This window comes from Actinia tenebrosa, unplaced genomic scaffold (assembly GCF_029948245.1).
Source record: "Actinia tenebrosa isolate PJP-AT-01 unplaced genomic scaffold, QUT_ActTen_1.0 PGA_scaffold13__45_contigs__length_12533684, whole genome shotgun sequence".
Taxonomy (NCBI): Eukaryota; Metazoa; Cnidaria; class Anthozoa; order Actiniaria; family Actiniidae; genus Actinia; species Actinia tenebrosa.
This window is the reverse complement of record NW_028292573.1, coordinates 8468645-8495735: the sequence shown is the minus strand read 5'-3', so window position 1 is coordinate 8495735 and position 27091 is coordinate 8468645. Positions and strand designations below refer to the sequence as shown.

General features: G+C 43.6%; 1 protein-coding gene across 1 annotated transcript; it reads right to left on the bottom strand.

Annotated features, from left to right (window-relative positions):
- Nucleotides 1–519: 519 nt before the first annotated feature.
- On the bottom strand, nt 520–27091 carry LOC116292282 (muscle, skeletal receptor tyrosine-protein kinase). Its single transcript, XM_089028939.1, has 10 exons — nt 26605–27091; nt 7225–7357; nt 6276–6588; nt 5761–5902; nt 5338–5676; nt 4758–5045; nt 3590–3777; nt 2790–2969; nt 1886–2117; nt 520–1145 (listed from the first exon to the last, which is right to left on the bottom strand). The coding sequence occupies exons 1-10, from the start codon at nt 26684–26686 to the stop codon at nt 730–732; spliced, it is 2313 nt and encodes a 770-aa protein (XP_088885065.1). The 5' UTR covers nt 26687–27091; the 3' UTR covers nt 520–729.

Genomic DNA, 27091 nt, shown 5'->3' with positions numbered 1-27091 from the left:
TAAACGTGGCTGCCGCTTGAGTAAGGCCCATAGCCAGAACTTTAATAACTGCATACGATTAAAAAATAATTAACCAATCATCGAGAGTTGAATACAAATCCTGTTACTGTTTGATTGGCTACTAGACGTACGAAAAACGTACATTCCACAAATATTTTCGTGTACCCAAGGTTCTTTGTGATGTGCTGTAAGATGCCTGTTTCTCGTGTCCCTTCTTTTGAGAAGTGACTTGAATGAAAAGTTCCCGGTATATACCCATCGTTTTACAAACCTTCCACATAACCAAGTATAATATATGGTCACTTTTATCTAAAAATACCCTAAAATGTTTCCTTATGGAAGAATGGAATAAGAGTCCTGTTATTGTACAAGAATGTTTAGTATTAATAAAAAATTCTGTTATAATTTCTCATGGTAACAAGGTTGCAAAACTCTTGGGGTCATTTTTCACTGTCCTCAACAAATCATTCCTCCCTCCCCTCCCTCCCCTCCCTTTTCTATCCACCCCCTCCCCCCAAGATATACCCCCTAAAATAACTGAAATTTTGAGAAGTCAATATTACAATCTTAGTAGTGAACCTATTCTACGAATGTATGAATCTTCGAAGTTTTTGATGAACCACGCGTTTACTATTTTCCCGCCACTTTTTCACGCACGCGCGTTTCTCCTAGCAGACCGACAGGAATGCAGGAACAGAAGATGACGTCACAGTCGTTAAGAATAAAGTTCTAGACTTCTATAGAATTTTCAACGGGCAGAGATATCGTAGATCTTTTTTTATCTGTAGGATCCCATGTGTTAGGTCCTTCATTATCACTTTCGTCTTCTTCATGTCGATCACGGAGATATCCACCACCATTTGGTGGAGATCTCGGAACATCGTAAGCCCCAAATTCATCTTTAGGGACATCGTAGGCACCAAATTCGTCTTTAGGGACATCGTAGGCACCAAATTCGTTGTCTTTAGGAACATCATATGCACCAAATTCATTGTCCTTAGGGACATCGTAGGCACCAAATTCATTGTCCTTAGGGACATCGTAGGCACCAAATTCACTGTCTCCTTTAGGGACATCCTTGTCTTCTTTGTCGATATCGTCCCTACTGGATAAGGGGCTTCTTGGGACGTCGTAGTTTCCAAAATCTGACAATTAAAGATTGCGTTTTATTTAAGTCGATGTGAACTGAATTAAATTAATGGTTCCTAGTGATGTACGACAAGCGCTCTAAGTCACTTATCTTGCCTTCCCTCTTATCCATGTTGCTATAAAAACTTCCATTAGAGGTTTTGCACCATCACGTGCACACGCCAATAATACAGCTTGGACTGCCTGTGGTTAGATGGCAGAACAATAAAATCCCTTTGCTCTCAGAAATCTAATTCTTTCTCATGTAAAACGATTGTATTGTTCCTAATATCTAACATGGCCGTCGTCACGCGGTCAAAACCTCTATTTTTTTATATCAAACCACGAAGCAACTTCAGACCAAAGGTTGTTTTAGGATTGAATCTGTGAGTTAGACTTGAATTGCTCCAAGCAGAACTTTCTGAAACTCACGGAGTAACCGAGCGAAGGAAGTGGGTGAAAAAGGGTCGAAGTCGCGAGAAGTCAACTTTTCGCGCCAAAAATAGCGTGTATTTCTGTAGCGCGCGCTGAATTTTTACATTTTTTTCTTTTAGGGTTGCTAAAATTTTTGGGAAACAAGTTTGAAAAGTCCTTCGTCCAGCGCTTGTGATCATGGTTGGGCTGCCTGTGTTTTAGTCAATGCACGTGAAATAATATAGAGACAAAGACTCTGCAAAAGTCTATCTGTGAGTTGGGATCTATGCCCAAGCTTATATCAGCCCAAAGGTTCATAATGAAGAACACCAAGACGACCTACCGGGACTGCCCGCATCAACTCGATCTTTCTCGTCACCATGGCTACCTTCATCGCTTTGCTCATTCAGGGAGTCTGGGTTGGATTTTGGCATGTCGTAATTCCCGAACGGATCCCGAAGACGTTTTTGAATATCCTCGAAGTCTGGCCGATCGCGAGGATCTTTAGCCCAGCAGTCCTTCATGATGTTGTAGATGTAGTCAGGACAGTAATCTGGCTTGCCAAGATGAATGCCCTGGATGAAGAAGATTTGAAGATCTTAGAAATGGGGAGAATAAATGGATGAAATTTGGGAAATGATGAAAAAGAGAACAAGATGACTGGTGGATGAGAAGAAATGGATAGATGGCTGGGATGGAAAGTTTGGAATAGATAGATGGATGGGGGGGTGGGTGGGTGGGTGGAGGGAGGGAGGGAGGGATGGATGGGCAGATAGATGGATGGGTGGATGATGGATGAATGGATGGATGGAGAGATGGAGGGATGGATGGATGGATGGATGGATGGATGGATGGATGGATGGATGGATGGATGGATGGATGGATGGATGGATGGACGGAGGGATGGATGGGGGGATGGATGGATGGATGGACGGAGGGATGGATAAATGGATGGATGGATGGAGGGAGGGAGGGAGGGAGGGATGGACGGAGGGAGGGAGGGATGGACGGATGGATGGATGGATGGATGGATGGATGGATGGATGTGATGTGATGTGTTGCGATGCGATGCGATGTGATGTGATGTGATGTGATGTGATGTGATGTGATGCGATGCGATGCGATGCGATGCGATGTGATGTGATGTAATGTGATGTGATGTGATGTGATGTGATGTGATGTGATGTGATGTGATGTGATGTGATGTGATGTGATAAATGCATGATCAAAAAACAAATATGACTCACCTTCTTGATAAATTCTGTAACTTCCTTGTTAGTATACCCATAGTATGGCTGCAGGCCAAAGGTGTAGGTCTCCCACACCACCACGCCATACGAGTACACATCAGACATCACAGTAAACTTGCCGTACAAAAATGCTTCTGGTGCCAACCAGCGAATGGGAAGAAGGGTCTCTCGACTCATCTGAAAACAACAGAAGAGTAAATAAAACAATGCTAATACAGACAGACAGACAGACAGACAGGCAGACAGACAGACAGGCAGACAGGCAGACAGACAGACAGGCAGACAGACAGACATACACACACACACACACATACATACATACTTTATTATTTAGTACCTCTATTTGATAATATTTACAAGTAATAAATATAAAGATTAATAAAAAATTAGGTAAAGCTACCTATAATAACCTAATGGGTAGCCAAGATAGGCAGCTAAAATATTATTTTGTGTATTTCTTAGTAGATGTATAACAATACCAACACCCAGAGCCAAATAAATAGCCACAGATACCCATGCCCATGCCCATGCCCATATGTATCCATACCCACACAGATACCCATACCCATGTCCATACCCATATCTATACAGATACCTATACCGATACCCGTACCCATATGTATCCATACCCAAACAGATACCCATACCCATACCCATATCCATACAGATACCTATACCGATACCCAGACCCGTACCCATATATATCCATACCCAAACAGATACCCATACCATTATCTGTACTTTAATACCAAGACCTATGCCCCAAAAGTTCAGAATTTGTAGTTGTTGTAAATTACCTTGTAATAATCAGACTGGTACAAATCCCTTGACATACCGAAGTCCGCAATTTTTATGAGTAGATCTTTTCCCACAAGGCAGTTCCTCGCAGCCAAGTCACGATGGACGAATTTAAGTTTAGCAACGTGCTCCATTCCTGCTGCTATTTGCTCTACTATGTGCACTAGATCTTGTTGCGATAAAAACACTGCAAAAAAACGAAAGAAAAACACATTTAGGATTTATATATCATATATTATTCCTTGGTTTCTACGCCTTCTGGCGTGAGGCGTGCTGATGATGATGATGATGAGGAGGAGGAGGAGGAGGATGATGGCGGTGGTGATGATGATGATGATGATGTCGCGTTTGACCATTTTCAAGCAGATAATCAAAATGAGATTCAAATGTTCATCTACAAAGAAATCCGCTAATAATCTGTTTAACTGCAAGTGTTACGGGACAACAATCATACAAATATAATTTCTCTTTAAAATATTTTTATTATCGATCAATTAATAGTATTAACCTGGGAACACGCATGTCTTAAAGACGATGCACAAGCCAGCGTTGATCAAAATAGCAAGTTCCAATACGTAAGTCATGTGCTTTTCACGAGTGGCACCTACAACCAAGTCTTGACTTTGAACTACCTTAGTCTTATGTAACCTTCCTGGCTTGGCCTGGATTTGTCATATGACGTATATGACTCTTTGCCCCCTGAAGTTTATTAAGTCAATCGGTATTTAATCCGTGGCCTAATACCGTTTAAACCGTTGTAACAATTGACCTTTCTATGATCAAACGCTTCCTTGTTGGTCGTAGTTTATTCGTGTGCAAACTGATTTTTGATTCATTCATAGATCATTTAGATATTCTTAGTTTTCCTATTTTAATTAAGAGGCAACGCCTCCTGAAATTTATTAGTTAATATCGGATAATTATGGCAACCTGTCATTTAATTTGATTATTGCACAAATCCATATAAAAGGATGCATTGAGATAATTCAGTTAGTTAGTAGTGGAGTTCAGTACGTTGTAGAAGCTGCTTTTGGCCTTCCAATAAAAGTCTCTACCAGCAAATCGCCCCGTAATACAAGGGTCTTATTGAGGTAGGAAATCGTTTATCAAGCCTCCTCCCCCTCCTTCCCTCACCCCCCCCCCCCCACCCCACACACAGACGGTTACCTTTAGCATCATCAGGCCCTTGCTCTACCGACACTTCAGCCGGTTTCGCCATTCGCAGATAATGGTTCAAATCCCCTTCAGTCATGTACTCAAATATCATCCCGTATGGCTCTTCCTCCGTAGAGACCGCAATTAGAGACACTATGTTAGGATGCTGAAAGATGGACATGAGAGCTACTTCTTGGTAAAATTCTTCTTTGAGTTCTTTTGAGGAGCCTTCTTTGAGAGCTTTGACGGCAACCAAGAGCTCTTTTTTTGGTTGTCTTTCTATTATGCCAACTGCACGACCTTGTGAAAAAGTAAGAGACATTTGGATTTATCGCCTAGGGATAGGTGGGAAAATCCCCCCCAGGTATTGGCGTAATGGCGAAGCGAAAGGGGGGGAGGGGGGCAAGGGAAGACGATTCCCCCCCCCCCCCACTCAATTGTTTTTGAGAATTAATTGTCGAACTGATCAACCAGTCCAGGGGAGTTGTTTCGGAATTTTAAAATTATTGCCAGAGCTGTTACGGAATTGGTTCACCTGTGGTCGTAATAAAATCGTTATATATATATATATAATGATTGAGAATTTAAATACCTTGAAATACTTTGCCAAAGTGGCCCTCGCCTAGATCCTTGAGGTACTCCACATGGTCCAACGGATAGTGCTTTAATTTACTAGGATCGTATAATCGTAACATCCTCGAATCTAAGCTCTTCAGTGAATCAGCTCTCAGCTTTTGTCGCATGGTTAAAGCTCCTTCGCCGAGGATCAGCCTGCCGTTTTTCATGGCATTTTTCCTCTGCTTCTTTCGGCGCCATAGGAAAATGGCGACGACGAAGACTACGAGAAGAACAATAAGAATAACGGGGAGAATGATGGCTGCCAAGTTTGTACCATCATCTTCACCTCGTTTGCTCTCTCTCGTCGTGAAATCTTTAATAGAGAAAAGAATCAGTTTGTTAGAAAGCAAACAAAAGTAAGCCAGGAAGACAGACAGACGGACAGACAGTCACTTACTAAAAAATCCTGTCTTAACGCAACTGTCATTGGACGACATGTCATAACTGGTACTTGGCTTATATCGTGAACAGTTTGGGAACCCTGTGTGGATAAAGTCAATCTGCTTTGATTTAGCGATGTGCTTGACGGCTCCTATCACCTGGAAAAGAGAAAAATCATTACATGCATAAATGGAATGGATGGATGAATGGACGGGACGGGACGGGACGGGACGGGACGGGATAAATGGATGGGATGAGATGGGATAAGATGAGATGGGATGGGATGGGATGGGGTGGGATGGGTGGGATGGGATGGGATGGGATGGATAGGATGGGACGGGACGGGACGGGATGGGACGGAACGGAATGGGATGGGATAAATGGATGAATGGATGGATGGGAATGGGATGGGATGGGATGGAATGGGATGGAATGGAATGGGATGGGATGGAATGGGATGGAATGGAATGGGATGGGATGGGATGGATGGATGGATGGATAGGATGGATGGATGGTATATCTCCCTCTTACCTGATTAAGCGATTCCTGACAGCGTTTAAATATCGCAATACAGTCTTCCTGACAGAATGGCCTGATAGTCCCATCGGGTTTACACGGAGGTAGAGTATAATGACACAGCATCGTAGATAAGATTTTACGACAATTCAGATCCGTCACATAGTCATCAGAATCAATAACACCTATTACGAGTTTAAGGAATGACTCCGTTCCAAGAATACCCAGCTTGTTGTCAAGAAATCGAGGGGTTTCTCTATGGGGCAACAACGTTGTGTTGATGGTGACCTTACACGAGTTACCCGGGTACAAGATACATTGGCCACCTCTGTTGAGAGAACAGTCGGAATTAGCTTTTATTACAGTTGAGTCCACAATGATCCGATATTCACTCGTTTTAAGAATCATACAAGTGCATGAGGCTCTCTGGTCGATACAGTGCTTGTCTCATTTGCATCTCATTTGCATGCATCCATAATAGCTGCTATTTTAAGGAATACTCCAGTTGCGAACGTCAAAGGAGCAAAAGACTTTGAATCTCGTGAGAATCGGAAACCTATTGTCATGTCCTCCAAATTGAGCTGCATTCCGACGGACTGCAAAGGGTCAATTCACTTGACAGACAGACAGACTGACTGAGAGACTGACAGACAGACAGACAGACAGACAGACAGACACACCTTTATTTAAAAACGATAGTTCCATAAGTATAAAACTTCTTTACATGGAAGTCGTTATTGATTAATAAAATATAAATATATAATCCTAAAAAGTTGAAAAATATTAGAAAAGATTTTAAAAGACAGACAGACAGACAGACAGACAGACAGACTGACTGACTGACTGACTGAGAGACGACAGACAGACCCACAGACAGACAGACAGACAGACAGACAAGAAAAATAATCGAAAATAATTTAACAAGCAACTTCATGTAAAAGTTTACGAAGTTTTCTTTACTTACTTTTTAGTATAACATTTCATGCTTGAGTTCGACGGATCCCAGCAACAGCCCATTCCAACGCATGTCGTTTGATTCGGACGGGTAATCGAACAGGCAACCTTCTCTTCTAAGGTTATTTGTGTACAGTCTAGCGCTGTGAACAAGACGCACTTCACAATTAACAACACACAAATCTTACTTAAGGAAGATTTACTGCAGTAAATCATTATCAAAATAAAAGACTTTTAAAGGATGTTGTCTGATTCGTGAGTTTTATGAGAATGGATAGCGGATGTTGGAGAGTTTTTTTTTTCTTGGAAAGAGAACATTAGCAGCAGGTAGGGGGACTCGCGATCGATGCCAAAGATATACGGGTTTAACCCGCGGAATTAAGCACGCGGGTACAGCAGATTTACGGGATTTCCCGCGGTGTGTCCTTACTGCTGCTAGTTGTCGAACCGCAAACGGAGGTTAAAATATTCCTTAGATATACATGGCCACCATCAACGACATTCAAAACAAAACTGTGCGCAGGCTCGGAAATCAGGTGATGGATAACTCAGACGCTGACTTTGTCTTCGCTACATTTATGGAGGGAAAGACAGACAAAACTATGAATCACAAAATGGCTGAAAAGATAATCAACAGAATGCCGGCCGGTGACTACCGTTTGGAGTTGACATTCGTAAAGTACTTAGACGGTGAGTGGATAATAGAAAAGGGTCGTAATCCTATCAGAGCGTCTGGTAAGCAGAACCTGTTCGTTTTGAATAAGCACACACGACCGGGAGCACTTGAGGGAATAGACATGCTCTTCTACGAGGTCGCTTACCCGGTTACCGTGGTCATTTACGGTGCATACGAGATTAAGAAGCCGGATGTTAAGAAGTTGCGACCAATGCGACATCCTGGTAACTGTGTCGGGAAGCTGGTTAGGGAGTTTTTCGAAGATTCCTCTAGGGGCGGTAAGCTTACGCCAAAAAGAAGAGAAGCCATCAGGGAATGGGAGCATTCTACACGTAAAACTGGAGGCTCCATCGAAAACATCAAAAAGTTAGAAACTGCCTTAGAACGCCGCATACACGTGAAGGACATCACCGACGGTTTCATTTACGAAGGGACGAAAAAGTATGGAGGCCGGGGAGCGCCTATTGTTATCTATCAACACAACGCGCACGCATGGAGAGAACTTAGGTTTCCAAGAAAGAAGGAGACAAAGGTCTACAAGGGGTCACCACTCATAGATTTGATCCACGAGAATTCCATATGGCTAATGGATTCGGAAGGAAATCAATTCATGACGCAAGACGGCACTCTTTACCGGCCCGAGAGCGAACACCAGCGCATCCAAAGCGCCTGCGAAACCCTTGGTGAGGACTTTTCAGATGAGGTCCTTAGCTCCCGCAGTTTGGACTTCCTGGCCGCAAAGAAAAGAAACGGCTGGAAACCCACCCCAAAAGAATTCGGAGACATAGCCAAAGCCTGTGTAGAACACGGCCATGGAGGTCTGTGGAACATGGAGTACGACGAAGATCAATACGTATCCCTGGATATGAAACATTGCTACCCTGCCAGTTTTAAAGGCCTTGGGGATTGTAAGGAGTATTACGATAGATACGGGCATCCCGACGCACAATTCTTTCGTGTCGCGTTAGACTGTAAATACGACGCACCAGCAACAGGATTCGTCAGACTAACCACATGGGAGTTAGCAGAAGACTTACATCCAATAATTTACGCGTGGTACGGGAAACATCTACAGGAGAAAGAATGGATCCCTGTGCCCCTGCTGAAGTTTCTCGAAGAGCGTAAACTCCTCACATACACAGCGCATGAAGCCATACTTTGCCATAGCGCCTTCACACAATGGCTCCCAGAGCACAACCCCACAGCGCGGGTTGTCATAGGAAAGTTCACACAGGGCGCTAAGGAAGGAGAAAAACACATGCAACGGCGTTTGATAACAGACGACGGTGAGTTGAGCTTCTTAATAAAACGCGCGCATGAGCAAGGAACCATGGTGTCCGTAGAGAAGTGGAATTATTTCATAGAAGGCCAAGGGGAACGGCAATGGAATGCGCTGTGTTATTACCAAGATCATCGCCCGCAATATTACCATCTTCGGGCCAGCATGTTAGCATATGCGCACATTAATCTATTGTCAATGCTGTTGCGGTTTGACAAAGAGGATATCCCACGCGTGGCCACGGATTCTTTGTATGTGTAACCAAGTTGAAAACTGGTTGAAAACATACTGGTTGAAGATTTAGTCGAGTTTGTTGCGTTACGTTTGTACTAGCCATATTTGGAATGATGATGTAAGTGATCACGCAACAGTATTCGTAATTTGAAAAATAAATCAGTTCTGCTCCAGATTTTGTGCTGTTTAGTTGTGTTTTTGTTTAGTCCAAGTTTTAGTTTTAGTTTCACTTATTTTCCTGCGACCTATCTTGGAAAAGACCTGCAATGAGTTTCATCGTCTTTGCCGTTCAACATCCACTTGGTCACAGTATGTAAAGCCAGAAGTGTTAGAAAAGATGCAGGAATTCTATACAGAGGACGAACTTGCAGAGAGCGGTCAATGGCGCGTCAAAGACGAAGAAATAAAGGCCTGGAGAGAACGCGTAGAATACCACGGGGAACACACACATGGTTCAATAACGCCCACTGTGGAGCCTTTACCGTCGGTTGCCAATCCAATATCTTACAAACGCTTCTCTTACCTCTACGGAACCGGTGGCAGTGGTAAAACTACGCGTGTCTTGAAACTATTTCCAAAGATAAAGGTGTTAACACCAACGCATCGTCTGGAGCGAGAATTAACGGAGATGGGTTACGATGCGCAGACGTACCACAGCTTCTTCCGCTGGAATGGTCAAAAGTGGGTGCCGGAAGCAATCCACGACATACCGCCGGTAATACTATGGGATGAGATATGCACCGTGCCATTAGAAATCCTGCAGGAGTTCGTAGAGTTCCTACGCGGGAAATGTCAAGTGATATTCGCCGGCGACCCCTGCCAGCCACCGCCTATTTGCGGAGAGATGCCCCACGAATGGTTGAAAGAAATGGTCGACTATGCAGAAGAAATTAACACCGACTACCGCAGTAAGGATCAAGTAAGAAACCTAAAGGCGGAACTTCGTGGCCGCAGCGATGCCGAACAAAACAAGATACTTCGCAAACGTGTACGAGCAAAGAAATACGAGGAATTCCTTCACGCGTGGCATCCAAAGGATTTGGTGTTGAGCAGCAAGCGCGCAGCACAATCACGCATACAGAAAGACCTGCTGAATATACACCGCGAGCGATTCCCTACATATCCCGTGCCCGTCTGCTATAAACCCCACGACACCCGAATGCAAAAAAGAGACGTATGGGTGCCAGGCACCGACATCCAACTGCAGAATGCCGTAACTCACGATAAAGCCTGGGTGCCCATAGAAAAAGTAGAAAGAATTACCTCACACCCCGATTGGCGCTTAGGTTATTGTATGACAGTCCATAGCGCGCAGGGACTTACCATAAAAGAAACCTTATGGGTCATAGACCAGCGGCTGTGTTGGAGCAACCTTATCTACACTGCCGTAAGCCGTGTGGAGTACGCAAAACAGTTAAAAAGAGCCTGGGGGCCACAAATGCGTTACGACCGCACCCCAGAAGACGTAGCCAAAGAGAACATTGCTAAGAAACTCCTTCGCTACAAGCGGCACGACGAAGAAAAGAGCAAAGATCCCCGCTATGCGGGGATAAAGTTCGACCTATGCGTGGACGACGTCTATGAGAAAGGGGCACGGTGTGCCAAATGCAACATACCTCTACTATGGAGGTTTGACCCAAATGACGATCAGCAGTTCTCCGTGGATCGCATAAATAATAAACGCGGGCATTGCAGAGGCAACGTAAGACTGACATGCCTAGAGTGTAATCGGGCGCGTGGTGCTGCGCTACTCTGAGTCTTTGGGGACTATGAGCAGCTCTTCCTTGACAAATCCACGACTTGGGCCATTTAGGTAATACAACACGGGTTGCCCTTCCTTGGTGACGGACTTTGAAATCTCATACGTTTCCAAAGACCAGTTAGGATCCGTGGCTCTCTTACTGCCACCTTCGAGTTCCCCCGGCTGATAGAGGTATCTGACCACTATGTCGCGGGGGAGCTTTTTTTCCTTCAGTCCGACCGCCCTCGAACTTCTGACGTAGGACTTGTGTTCCACGTGTTTCTTTTTTATGGCATCCTTGGGTTTTATTCCCGTAGCCCTGGCCGCCTCGTTGTTCAAAGCCACGATGACCTGGGGGAGTCTTTGAGTCCATTCCCTGTTGCGTTTGGAGGGATCTTCCAGCTCTTTCCAATACTGGTACCCAAAGAGACGCTCGGCCAGGGTCTTATTGAATCTTTCGACGATGCTCTGACCCCTGTGGTACTCTGCCTCGGCTCTCCTAATTTTAGTGCTGTGGTCTTTCAGGGTTTTGGTAACCACGCCCATGAACTCTGTCCCCGCATCCACTTGCAGCAGCTTAGGCCATTTCAAGACGCGCTTATAAATCCTACCTAGGGCTTCTGCGACTTCCCCAGAATCCTTGCTGGTTATGGGTTCGGCGTCCTTGTATCTGCTTGCGATATCCACTACGGTCAAAGCGTATCTATAGGTCTTTTTTCTCACCTTGTCGTGCGGTAAGAAAAGCAAATCCGCCTGATGAACTTCATTGGGGGCATTTACGGTAAAGCTGGGCCTGGGAATGTACTTCGGCACGGGAAGATAAACCTGCCAGATGGTTTGTTTTCTTAGCCAGTTCTTAGCCGTTTCATCTGATACCCTGGCCGCGGTCGCGAGTTTCTTGATGGCCGACGCTCCTTTCCAATAGCCTTCAGGCCCATAGTAAATCCTTTTGAGTTTGTCCTCCAGGCGGCCCATTATATGAATTCCAAAACAAGATTGATCTTACGTCCGTTGAAATCCACCGTCTTTCCGTCCACTTTAATGGTGATGTTTATGCTTTCTACCAAATTAGACAAGTCATAGCTTAAAGAAATGGGCGCGTATTCTACCAGGTCAAATGGATTACCTTTGGGCAGAAACTTGGACATAAGAGAAGACTTTTCTCCATTGTTGTAACTATGGACTAAATCGCAATAGACTTCGTAAGAGGATGCGACTTTCCATTTCACAGGTATGGCTGTGTTGGTAATCGTCTTGCCTGAGGCACATAATAAAGATCCCAATGGGTCAGACTTTCCAAAAGTCATTGAATAATTTGACATATTATGTTTGAGGGTCATTTCGTGCGGCAATCCTGTGGTGAGAGTATAACCGTGTTTTGCTAATTCCTTGGCCAGTGTGATTGGTGTATAATGTCCATCGGGCAGCAATACGGCTTGATAGTTAGATCCTCCTGTATGCTCAGTGACTATGCCCCTAATCAGGTTATACCAAGAATTGTACAAAGAGCAACTTATGAGCCGAACCTTATGGGCTTTAATGGGGGGATTTAAATAAGTGGTAAAGTTATTTTTATCGCTTTCCAAAAAGACGATCATTATATTCTAGGCGCCAAAGCGCCAAGCTTAGACTAAATACGCCAAAGCCACGCCTCCCGCCAGCCCTGCGACTCCTACGAAGACCAACTCATTGTCTTTTTGTTTCTTAGAAGGCTGGTAGTAATTCTTGAACTGAGGCTTTCTCATTCTAAAGTCGGGGTGCGCCTGCGCATAGAGCTTAAAGGCGTAGTCTGTGTTTTCGAAGTTCTTATCCGCCTGCATCTTGTCTTGGTAGTTCTTATCCAACCAATCCCTGTAAGCTTGTCTTTTTTCATTCCAAGCTGCCACGTCTCGCTGATATTTCTCCAGCGCTAAGTCGTGCCTCTTCCTTTCGGCGGCTAAATCTCCGCTTTTGTCGCCTCTGACTAATCTATCCAAATACTGACCACCATAATTAGCTCCAGTGAATGCTAAAGCTGCAATGACTCCACCTGCGACCACGCTGGCCATTATATGTTAGGCAGGTACTTTTCCTTCTGTAGGTAATTCTTTGCCATGATAGCCCCGCCTACGGCAGCGGTCATTTTAGCAAAATTAGCGAAGCTCTTGCTTGGGTCTTCAGTAAAGTCTTCTTTGAGCACTTTCTTACCTACCCAACCAATACCCGCAACGATGGAAGTAATGATAGCTGCTTCTTCAACAGTTTTCAATAACGCGGTTGACATTATATTACAAAGCGAGAAGGAAAATCTAGGTCGCCACGGCACGTGGTGATGAATCTACTCCATTTCAGGGATCTTACTTTTTCTAACAGCCGGTTCCACAGGTGCGTGATATGTTGGTGGTTCTACTTTTGGCTTCGTAGCCCGCCATTGTAAGTAAAGGCTGCCTGCTGCTATAGCAACTCCTAACGCGCCAATGACGTACCCAGGATTAATAAAGGATTCCTCTTCTTTTTCCTCCACCTTTTCCTCTTTCTTTGCTTTGTTCTTCCTATTCATCTCCGCGAGCTTCTTCCCCGCGGCAACTCTGCCTGGAGATTTAGCCTTGGTAATCTTCTGCTCCTCTTGGGGCTGCTCTACCTTCGACTCTGGTTCCATTTATATCTAAGGACTTGAAGGACTTGATAAGTAACTTAAGGTAACCTGAGCAAGTACTTGAGAAGTACTTGAGAAGGACTTGATAAGTACTTGAGAATGACTTAAGTAAGTACTTAAGGACGACTTGACTAAGTACTTGAGGCGACCTGGGTAATTCCTGAGGACGACTTGACTAAGTGATCAGGTACCTCAGAAAGTGCTGCCTGGAAGACCTTTTCGACTTCTCTGTCCTTCCTGAAGTCCTTCCAAGACACCAGTACCTCCTTCAAGTCGACATGCTGAGCTACGTGAAGTGCCGCAGAGGCGACTGCCATTAACTTACCGCACTTCAAAGACAACCACCCGCAGGTTATCTTAAGTTCTTGGGCGATGACATAGTCCTCGCTTATGTCCTTCCGCAGTTGCTCTACGTCGTCTATGGGCAGCGCAAGTCCGAGAAGCTTGGTGGCCAGCTTAATGGCTGAGTCTGCTACGGCGTCCGTGGTCTTACTTGCAAGGGCGGCCTCGTACCTCTTATGGAACTTCTTAACTTCCTCTTCTGACAACTTATTAACTTGCTCATGGGTAAGTTCCTTGCCTATCATTTCTTTACACTTCCCCGAAGACACAAGGATGTTAAGTTGTTCCTTAAGGTTACTTTCGTCTAACTGCGCGGGGACTTCATCTAAGAGCTGCTCAATGTCCATATATGTTAATGGAATACGGAAACCTCAAAGAGAAGATCATTTTGGAATGTTGGTGCGTTTTTAAATGCCGCATGTATTCGTGTAACTGTTCCTTGGATATCTCACCGCCGTAGTCGCTTAAGATGGTTTCCAGGTCAGACTTACTGGGCGTATAAAATACTACGAGAGAGCCTATGTTTTCCCTGAATGGCTTAGAGACGCTGGTAAGCTGCTGCGAGAGCAACCAAACGCTGATATTGTCATGCCTACCGCTGAAGGCGAGTTTAACGAGCTCGGAAGTGCGTCTTTTTACGTCGTCCCCACAGGCAATGTCATCCAATATGAGGAGCGTCTGCGTATCTTTAGGGAATTGCTTATGCCAGAACTTCAAATGGCTGGATAACTCGTTAGGGTCTAAGATATCTACAAAGAAGTCGTCATCTTTCACTCCTATGCCCGTCCAGGTGCGGTTGTTCACGTAGGTGGGGCATAATAGCACGATGTAGTCGAAGCGGTATCTAAAGGGTCCTAATAGCTGCTCCACTACGAATTGGGTCTTTCCGCAGCCGGTGGGTCCTACTATCAGAGCATTGCAGGGAATATGGTTCGGATCCATTATATATACGATGGACCCAGTGGACGCAGTAAGAAGGATTGCCACCGACGCAAAAGATAAAAGAGACACCATAGAAATGCAAAGGGAGGAGATAGACCGGTTAAAAGAGCGCGTGCAGGAATTGTACGATGAAATGTGCGGTTTGAAGCGCGCGGAGAGGTTTGGCGCGCTGATAACGATGGCAACGTGGGCTAAGGAGTCCGTTAAGGACTTCATGCGATATCCCCTGTAGAATGTTGACGTTTAGGTTAAATCTTTGTTAAGGATGCCTGGAAACTATTTAAAAAGTGTCTTAGAATGTTGACAATAAGGTTAAATCTTTGTTAAGGATGCCTGGAAACTATTTAAAAAGTGTCTTAGAATGTTGACAATAAGGTTAAATCTTTGTTAAGGATGTTAAATGGAGGCTAAGATATTGTTAAGTATATATGGACTGCTTGTTGTGTAAGAAGGTGTTCAGCACCAAACAAAGACTGCAATACCATGTTCGGCATGGAGTTTGCACGAAGAAGCCAATTAGTAAGGTTTGTAAGGATTGCGGTAAGGAATTCAGCACCGTTCAAAAGATGCAACAACATCAGGATAAACGCATTTGTGGGCTTTGTAAGGACTGTAATAAGGAATTCCACAACCCCTTCGAAATGCAGCAGCATCTGAAAAGGGGCGTCTGTAATCGAACCAGACAGTGTAGTTTCTGTAATAAGATACTTAGTAGTCGTCAACGTTTACAGACGCACCGGAGAACGCATGATTATAGGTTTCTCTCCCGCGCTTACGACTTGGAAGGCGTGGATTGCTACCAATGTGCGGATTTGATGTGTCGCTGCCCGCATAAAGAGGATTACTTAAGGAATCGCATAGATTACCATAAGAAGATAGTCCGTACTTTCCCCTCTTGAACGCGCCGAAGGCGTTCCGTGGACTAAAAGGGAGTATTGGAGGCAGGAGTGCGATCGTTGTGGTTGTGTTAGAGAAGAGGAACATATCTTCAACTGTCTTAACAATGTCAACATTCTGAGACACTCTTTGAAATAGTTTCCGGGGTGTCTTAACAAAGATTTAACCTTATTGTTAACATTCTGAGACACTTTTGAAATAGTTTCCGGGGTGTCTTAACAAAGATTTAACCTAAACGTCAACATTCTGAGACACTCTTTGAAATAGTTTCCACACATACTTAACAAAGATTTAACCTTATTGTTAACATTCTGAGACACTTTTGAAATAGCATTTCTTGGGGCCTTTAATAGTAAGGTAGGGTTTGCGCAAAGAGTCTCAAATCCCATCCTTATTTTTATTCATTAATAATAATAAATAAAAATAAGGACCCCCTTTAAAGGTATATGCTAGCCTACGCAGCCGCATTCTTTGGAGGATTCCTAATCACCCTTTCAATATATGGACTGTATTACTTGTGAACTACCTGCCGACTGCATCACGCCACCGATACCCAAACCGCGTAAAAAATACACCTGCCTTCATTGCGACAGGGTATTCCCCGAAGAATCCTTTGTGGGGCATTGGTGCTCCGCGGATCCTAAAGCGCAGCGGACTTTAGCAGACGCGCTTAACTACAAAGAGGAGATGGAGTGACTCTTCTTTCAATGTCAAACTTCCATCGGCCATTTACCTTACCATAGCTGCGTAAGTGGGTGAATTCCTCGCCCTGAATTACGTACCGCACGCAATCCGGCGCCCAAAGGGAATATTCCTTGCCTTCTAAGTCTTTGAGGACTAACCGTAAACGGTCGATGTCTTCGAAGACGACGTAATTTTTTATTTCGTATGCTTTACCGTGGACAAGATCACGCCAGTGAGTCAAGCTGAGCTTCATTATACCTATGGAATATCTTTAGGTGCGTTTTCAAAGTGGCGTAGGACTTAAACCGCTTTACACAGCCCTTACAGGGAATACGAATGCCATCCGCGTAATCCATCAGGGCACGGCAGATAATGTCGTAATCGTTGCTAACCATCGTTAGGTAACCATTTACGTCAAGCTGTGAGATTTTCTTAGATTGCTTCGCGGATAAGACGCCGTTTCCTTTTGGGGTTTTCAACTCAATACACAACCCGCGGTATTTCTTATGCGCATTTAGGATTAAGAGGTCGGGTTGACCGGCTTGGTAGCCTTTTCGCCAGCAGGTTATTCGCTTGCTGTCTGAATCTTGAAGCTCGCCAAGACCCGGCGCTATGATGAAATCGGGGTAAAACCTACGTATGTAGTCGACTACCTTCGCGTGTAGGTCGGCTTCATTTTCGATCTTAAATACTAACTTGTTTGGACCGTCGAAGCGCTTGTCCATCGCATACTTACCCGCTTTCCTTAGCGCGGGTAGGACTTCCTCTAAGACCCAATCACGAAACTCCACAGCTTTGGGTAGTTTGGAGCTAAATATCAGTTCGTACAAACCAGGTTCGGATATAAACACGGCATTTGGTTGCGTAGTAAAGGAGCGGTGATTCGCAGCCCCTTGTAGATCAGCCCATTTTTTCTGGTATTTCTCAGATACATGTGCTCTAATTGCATCTCTAGGGCGCTCATAGTCCAACGCCAAAGCCACCTCCTTTGCTTTAAAGTACAGTTTGTCGCCTTGCACTATGCATTGCAGTTTGGTTTCGTTGTTTTGAAATACGCGAAGCATATTATACGTAAGGGATATTTTTTATCCTTTCGCTTGGCTCAAGGAACGCGAGCCTAGTAGGCAACGCTCTTTAGCTGATTCATTTCTACGCTCAGTTGCGCGTCAGACACGACGAAGACGTAGCAGTTTATCTTGTCGCCGTCGCCCGCGGAGGCATTCTTGGTGCGCTTGATCTCCAATGTTATGCCATCCTGCGTATTTACTAGACGTAAACCCTGACCATGCAGGTCTTCGTCGTTAATGGTGCGCATATCAATCCACAGCGCATATTTATCCTTAAAGAATTCCTCGGGGCTAATTTGGTCGCCAAACTTGCGCATTGCCTCCCTGTACACGTCTGCGGGCTTTATTCCCTGCGAGTAGACCTTGTTTGGAACGCCGTTTATGTTGACCCCTACGTTAGTAATGTTGGGGTTGTGAAAGGCTTCGGAGTCGCGCTTACCAGCCTCGTAGGGTTTGGCAAACACCAACATCAACCCCGTGAGACTTCTTCGGGGGAGGTTAATACTTTGGTTAATAACCTCATCCGTCTTATCCAGGAAGCTGAACGTCTTATACATTACTACGTGGTCGTATAAGAATGCCTTCCCGGAGCTGTATTCCATGCCAGCGCTACGGGCCAGCTCTTCGCTGTACACCGTTTCGTACTGTAATTCTAGATTAGTAATAGAGTATGGGGTTGTTGTGGTAAGTGCAGTGCTTAGCCCACCAATAATGTTATTAGCATCTGCTAAAGTTACTTCAAACTGTAGCTCGGATAACTGTCTTGGGTAATACACACCGTGATTCGTAATCACTTCAAAGTCCAGTGGTATGACATACTTACTACCATAGGCTGTCTTTATTCGCTTTGCGTCTGCCACTGCGGTTTCTCCGCTGCCGTCAGTAGGTTGCGTTTTCGTAGGTGTGCGGACCTTACGTAAAATGACACTACCAATTCCTTGTTCTATCCTTTGCGTGCGGTCAAAGGCTGTCAACCATAAGTCTTTGTACGTGGTATACAGATCGTACCTATTTAAGTCCAGCAAGGATTCCCCGGCGAACTTTACGCGCATCTTAGAAACAATGTTGCGACCCACGTTGTTAACGATAATCCTTTCATCTGTGGGGCTTGACTGTACCGCTAGGTCAAACCTCAAAGCCAAGGTGCCAGGAACTAAGACTAGGTTATCCGTTAGGCGGGGCACGCCTACGTACAGGGTTTCCCCTGGCTTTGCGCTACTGGGGGTAAAGGTGACCCGGTGAAAGGTGCGTTCCGCTTTCAGCCCGCCAACCTGCTTAGGTAATACGTTGGGATTTAACTTTGAGCTTATCATATATAATGGAAGTAGAAGGAACGGATTTTGACCCCCTTACCGAAGAAGGTCAAGTCGACATTAACGATGAAGAATACGATACGTTAATCCCAAATGACGACGTGTCCCGCGAGTATATTTGGGATAGGCTTCGAAATAGGTTCGGAAGTAGGGCCCGCGAGGCCTGGCGTTCCTTAAAGGACAAGTGGCAATCGAGGAACCCAGGGAGATCTATTCCAGAATATTTAGAATTGCAAAACTTGGATTCCACGGACCTAAGAACCGAAATGCTAAGGGGGCTTTTAGACGACGTAAGGGAGAAATTTCCAAATGTGGACTTGGCCCGCCTTAATTTCCAAACCGGAGATAAGGGGCAAATTCAAATCCAGTACCAAGGAAGGGATAAGTGGTATAATCTCTACCAAAGGAGAGACTCCGACAGGCTCACCAGTAATCTCCCAAAAGAAATCAAAGACGCATTAGGGAAACCTAATTTGGTGGAAAGACTAAGAGAAAACGATGAAAACACCAGCGAAGCCTTTGAAAAGTTCAAGACCCTAATGCAGCGGCAACAAAAAGGCATCGAAGCGATAAGGGAAGTTGAAGAACTAAAGGAGACAATGGAGGAAAGGGAGGCAGATTACATGAGACAAAACCGACTACTCCTCGATGCTCAAAAAAGAGAACTTGACGACAAAAACCAAAGAATGATAGAAATGAGAGAACAAACAGACAAAGCCCTGCGCGATAGGAACCAAGCCCAAAAAGCCTTCGAGCTCGCCCTGCAAGACCTGGACATAAGCAAGGAAGAAGCTAAGAACTTACGTACCACCATAGCTGGCTCTTTAGAGGAACGGCGACGGTTAATGGCTGAAATCAATACTAAGGAGGAACAAATCCGGCAAAGAGATCAGGCTATTGAAGACCTGGAGGGACAAATAGAGCGGCAGCAAGAAGTAATCGAGGACCAAACTCGTACCGAGGAAGAAAGGGAGGCAGCTCAAAGGGAAGTAGAAATCCTTCAGGAAAGAGTCGCGGAATTACAGGCGCAAAAGGACAACCTGGAAAAAGAGCTGGGGCTTACCACCAAGGAAAAGGTAAAAAGAGCTCTGGTGAAGTATGGTATTCCGCTGGCATTTGCGGTTGCTATTTCGAGCGTAGTAGGAGTTATCCTATCCACGCTTAAGGCTACGGGCGCGGGCGTAAAGAAATTAGGCAGTGGGCTGACGGACTTGGGAAAAAAGATGGCAGCCGGTCTTCCTGGGCTGCTGGGTTCGGTTGTTTCCTTGGCACTTAGGGCCGGCGGAGAACTGCTAAAGTTTGTGGGGAATAACATTTGGATATTAGTCGTAGCTATTGGAGTGGTACTCCTGAAGAAGATTCGGGGATGATCTTATCCTTGTATGTTATGTCGGGCTTATCGTCGTCGGGTGTCCGAGGCGTTCTCGACTGGGGATAAGTAAAGATAGTATTCGCGCCGCCTTGATAATGCGGAACTAGCGGCAGCACACTCATGGTGCTAATGGGCTTATGATTCCAAATAGCATCCGGTGGAGAAGGTCCCACAGTATTTATTCCTATGCGACCACGAGTTGCTATGGTCTTACCTCCATCGCTGGGACGAATTTGCAGCTTTGCATATTGGCAATTGGCTATCATATGAAAAGTCGCCGGCCTTTGATCTTCTCCGCTTACCGGAGGGGGCTCCGAGGAAAAATGAACTGGGTTCCTATTATTATCTTTTTTTCTGTAGGGTAGTAATGGGTGGTTATCTTCATCGACGATCCTAAACCCAGCATTGCACGAATACCCCGTATTAAGGCTAATAGTACACACAAGTAATCCCACGCCTCCAACCTTCACCCAAAGATCAGTGTCAAACCATTCATCATTTACGTACTCCTTTTCCTCTAAGTAATAAAGGAACCAATCTTCCTTTACATGTGGGTTCATATATTTAAAGGCTAAGCACCGTAAAAGTGCTAATGGTCTTGTGGTTATAAGCCGTGTCTCTTTGATTTTCTATGCCATTCACGCAAACGCTCCCAGAATCGTCTACGCGTATCTGCAGCTTTACCTTCCCGTGGCAATCAGCAACCATGTGGAAAGTCCAAACGGAATGATTTTCGGCGCTGGCTGGGTTGGGCTCTACGGAGAAATGCGCAGGCTCCCTGTTGTTCGTTTTCGTACGCATAGGCTGCAGTATGCCATTCTCATCCAGGAACCTAAAGCCCACGTTGGCATGGCTGCTCGTGCCAATGCAAATACTACAAAGGATTAACTTCTTTCCTGAGTAGTTCAAATCCACGGACATGCCCGTGACATCAACCCAAGATGCCTGGGTGTATTTTTTCTCGCCTGTGTAAGTCGTATAAACACAATCTACTCCAGCTACGTAGGGGTTGTTCATCGCCATATATAATAGCTCAGACCAACGCCTGCGGCGGCTAAGCCGGCTTTTAGTAAGTTATGGTCATATTCCTCAGGCGGCATAACCTTCTTTACTGGTTTCTTTGGTGGCTTTTCTACATGCGCCTTCTTTGATGGTTTTTCTACGTGCTCCTTCTTTGGCTTCTCCACGAAATGGGGAATGTTCCTAAGAGTGTCAGAGTTCACGTCATTCACCCCAAACTTCATATCCTTAGTAGCTCGTTGAAGTTTGTTGTTGTAACCCACGACGGAATCGGCGTTGATGACCAAATTACTTGGCATTAACCAACAACCAGGACTCAAGGCATAATCCAGTCTAACCTTTGATTGCTGCACCGCAAGTTGATATCTTTGAACTGACTTAGAAATCTCATTCTCGATAACAGCGCTTTCGAAGAGGACAAGGAATACTTGTTGCGTTTCCTGCGACGCACCACTGGCATCTACGATGGGGCTGCGAGTGCTAACCTGTGCTCCTAGAATGCAGTAAACAAAGGCTTCAATGCTGCGGTTAATCCTTGCTAGGTTTTTCAGTCCAATGCCCTTTGCGGCAAAGAAAGGCGCCCACGGGTATTTCTCTTTGCTTTCTATGAAGTAAATCAAGTCACCTTTTGACGCTTTACCCCCTAAGTCGGAGAATTCCCATCTGCTAGGATACCCCATACCCGGAGTTTCTATGCTGGCGCCAACATACGAAGCATAGGTGTAAGTCTCTCCTAAACCATGGGCGGCACCCTCTTTGTTGCGAAAATCAGGGTTGGTAAGCTTAAACTCATTCCTTAATCGCTCCCATGCGACTTTGTCATATTTGTTATCCTTCGGCTTAAAGATAGTGTCACTAGGAAGCGGCGCTCCTAACTCAAACAATATCCTACGAATAGTAAAAGCAACATGAAATCGCAGGAAAGGAATATGGAACATGTCCGCGGCTATACCGCATCCTTTAGTAGCAGCCCAGACAGCAAAGTTTAACTGCTGCGGCCAATACCGCATGTTGGGACCTGATAACCATTCTCTGGATTCTTTCCCCGAGGTATGTTTCATGGCAGTTTCTCTAAAGATGTCTCTGACTTTTATTTTGAAAGTCGTAGAACCCACGGGGATTTCTAAGGAGGTAACCATCTTAGCAAAGTCATTTGCGCCGCCTTTGTTATCGTAAAATGGGTAATCCTCCGTTGCCGGTAATAAATTCTCTGGAAAATTAGGCTGCCTTTCTTTATGCTCGGGTTTTGGGTTCTTTGGCTCCAAGTCCGCATTGCTGTACATTCTGGAGCCTTCATAGTAAATCCCATCGGGTCTTCTTTCGAACTTACTAGGGTCTGCATGCGGAAACATCTTCCTAAATGCTCTCCAGTTGGCATAATCCCTGTTGTCGTGATGTGGCTGCTCCTCAATATCATTCCCAAAAGCGTCGTACATTAGTATATATAATGGATGTTATACCATCAGCACCTCCACTTTATCCTGATTTACCTAGGGAGGGACCTAACGAATTAAACGCTGAAAACTTTCGTCTGAATAAAGCGAACTTAATCTTGGCTTACTTGGAAGGGCAAGCGAAACACTACGAAGAGGTTAGAAAAAAGTACGTTAGAGCCCGGAGTACGCTACATAAGATTGCGATAACTTCAGGATCCATGTCCGTGGCGTTAACAGGCACCGGCGTTGCTACCTCACTCACCGGACCTGGAATAGTCGTTGGCATTCCTTTGGCCAGCGTTGGAGCCGTCTGCGGCATTGTTTCCGCTGTTACGACAGGCATTATGAAGCAATTGTCCGGTAAGATATCCAAGCACGACACTCATATAGCCCTAGCAAGAGCAAAGGCTAACACCATCGCCGACTTGGTGTCTCAGGCTCTGCGGGACCGCCGCATAGACGACGTGGAGTTCTCTTTGATCCTCGCGGAGGAAAAGAAATACGGCGAATTAAAGTCGGGTAATAAAAAAACCATCGTGAAAGATCTTTCCGAGGAATCTCGCAAAAAGATCTACCAGGAGGCAAAAAAGGAGCTCCAAAGAAAACTCGCTCAGTAGACATCTGCTTTGAAAAGAACGTAGGGGGATTTCGACTGCACATTTCATCTTCTCGGAATCCATTCTAACAGAGGGTGGTTGGGGTCTATTTTGTAAAATATTTCGTAAATTACGTCGGGGTAATAAGGAATATCCTTATCCAGCCGACAAAACATCCACTCGGCCCTTTGCATATCTGGGACATGAGGAATACGCCTACCGGTAATTTCAGACAAAAGATAGGGAATAGCTTTGTAATATTTCCCTAGTTTTAATTTTTTCAGCGTTTTCCGTAGACTTTGCGGGGTTGGCTCTTCTAAATGGTCTATGATTTTCTTCTTTACTTCGTTGTTTAAATATACCGGATGTAAACCTTGGATATGACTCATCCAGTCCCTGAAGTATTTTAATCTCTTATATGGCGTTTTCTTACGACCTCCATTGGCGTAATATTGCTCTTTGGTAGCATTTGGTACAGCATTACGAATATTCTTACCACACTCGTAACACTGTGCTGACGTGTCATCTTCTATTTGCATTTTTTTACCACAACACCAAAAGGGTTCTGGCTTAGGTACGATAACTTTAGGTCTTAGACAAATTATGCAAAAGTCGTTAACGAACTTCTTACATTCGTGCATCGTATATTTATAAGATATTTTAACCTCCGTTTGCGATACCAAAATAACTTTAGGTCTTGGTAAAATACCCGTAAATCTGCTGTACCCGTCTTCGTAAATCCGCGGGTTAAACCCGTATATCTTTGGCATCGATCGCGAGTCCCCCTACCTGCTGCTACATTTGTTCCAAAATACGTTTAGGCTTGTTAGAAAATTTAGACAGAAAAAAGGGCATGACTCTGGAATACCTGTGGTAGACGCAACGCGCTAATAAAAACCAGGGGTGCTTGCCATTAACCCGGAAAAACCGGAAATTCTGGCTGAATTCGGTTCGATGTAGGCAATGCACTTTCCCCGCTCTTTTGGGTACTTCCGGTAGACGCGTGTACCATTTTTCGAAAGTCAAAGTTTCCCGCTCTTTTCTTACCATTAGCGAATGGATTTTCAAATGGTCAGCACCCCTGTTCTCCAAATTTTTGAATTTATTAATAAATGAAAGAATTAAAGAATTGGTGATTCTAATATGAATGAATGGGTAGGGTCGAAAACAAACAAACAAATCAATCAATCAATCAATTTATTTATTTATTTATTTATTTATTAGTTTATTTATCTATTTATTTATTTATTTATCTATCTATTTATTTATTTATTCATTTATTTATTTATTCATTTATTTATTACGTGTAATAACAATGAGTACGAAGGAAATGTGTGCGGAGACAGAAAACTCAGAAAAAGTAGCAAGGGAAAAATTGCAAAAATATTTCTTTCCATGGAATAGAAAAGCTACAGTCGTTACCGGAAGTCATGCGAAATAACTAGACAGGCGTGTTGCTATAAAAATATCATGAAAAAAAAAGGAAGTTGATCATTTGATAAAAGCTGAACTAAGGTTTCCTGTTACTGAATTACTCAGAAAAATCTAGGATATCTTTCCACCTTGATGTAGCTTTGATGTGCAGGAAGTCACATACGTTGCTCCAAAAATTGTACCGTGATAAGTGATAAGCGCTAAGCCCGAAAGGTTCGGTTAATAAATTTATAATTTGAAGGTTGTTGGAGCAGCTCATCTATATTAAGTTAAGACTAAAAGAAAAGAAAAAACATAATGCAGCATCACAGAAAAAAACCGTAATAGAATCAAAGAGATAAAGGAGAAAAGAAGTACGCTTGTTCAGAGTTATGTAAAACGACAACGAGAACAAGAAGTAGAACAAGAAATCACGAACAACAATAAAGAAAGAAAGGAGAAAGTAAATGAATGAAAGAATGCCGAAAAAAAGGAACGACAGAAAATTTGTTTTCGATGATAAATGAACAAACGAACAAGTTATATAACAGACAAATGAAAGAACGCATAGCGACCGATAGACGATAGACGTAAGGACAGAGAGGAGGAAGACATGAGGAAGGGACAAGAAACAATGAGGGTTTTTCATTACGCGCGTTTTCCGTTCTATGAACTTGTATATGATTAATTTAAGTTTTTGCTTCATATATCTCCGAGGTAAAAATTGCTCACACTTCAAGTTTAATTAATCCAAAAGAATACCATATACTCTTTTAGTCAAAGTGCAAAGTGTTTCTAGTATAAATATGCATGTTTTCTTTTTGAATTTTAGTTCCTTTTTTATTGAAGTTTTTTTGTGGAATAAAAAATCTAAAAATATTTCAAAAAAAGCTGCACAGATACACGTGGTTTAATACGAAACAGTATTGAAAAACAATATGTTTTTATTTCAGCTTTCGATTCAGATTTGTAAAGCAAGGCTAAGCTTGTTAAAAGATAAAGCTAAATATTTTAAAACAGGATTAACTGAAATTCCAACGCTGGAATTTCTATTGAAGAATCTATTGAGATTGAATATTGAATATTTATCCTGTGTTCACAACCATGAAGATAGAAGCCATCAACGTGTTTATATTGTTGTTTCTTTGTACATATATTATATATATCATATATATAATCGAAACCATCATTTGAGAACCAAATAACAATAATGAATACATAAATAATCTGATTCATATTAATTTATAATTGATGTTTTTAGAAGAAGTTAATTGTCATCAGTGGGACGTCAGTTAGTTAACCTCAAAGTCTCTACCTCAAAGTATTGACTACTAATGAGTAATTTTATTCAAGAATTCCGTGAGCTTTTTAAAGCCTCAATATTTCATAAATTAGTAAGAAGGAAAACAGATAAAATAGTTAAAAGGTTTATAAATATTTATGATAAGTAAATTTATATTATTGATGATTTGCGGTAAGATTAAGTAAAAGAATTCAAAGAAAAGCTGTTCGTGATAGTATAAAATCGAGTTCGCTCACTCGCGTACCTCAAAATGTACTTTTTAAACTCAGAATTTTTTTCTTTTGTAGGACTTTAAATACATCTAAGTTAAAACAACGATTAATTTAGGAATCAAGAGATCGAAATTTGAGGTGAACGATGCTGGAACTCGCTTTATTAGACCACGTAGATTGCTCATTTGAAAACAAAAGACGATTTGGGAGCAAGTATTCGGTACTTACCGCAAACAGCGAGAGATCCAAGCATAATAATGCATAATATAGATAAATGTGCAGCGAAGGAATCCATGAATTGAGTCTTCATAACAATGGCAGTCAAATAAATTTCGAGAAGTTTGTGTTTCACAGTTTGTATGGCGTCAAGTTGAAAATTATTGTGATCAAAGTTTACTCTTGCAAACTTATTGGTCACGCCATCGACGCCCAAAATGAGTCCAAAAACTCAAAGTATCTGAATGAATTTCTCATACATATACGTCGAAGATTCGATTCCAAGTTACTAAAGAGAAACTTGGTCAATAGGAAGTATAGATTTTCTTAGATCGGTCAAGATGTTCTAATACTCAGCAGACCGGAAACCTCAATTTGATTTGAGCCTTGAATGCGTTGTAATGTTGTTTGCGAACAGCCCTTGTGACGTCATACGTCGGTCTATACTTAATCAGCAAAATTTCGTCACTGCCGTAAGTGGCTTATATTTGTCAAAATT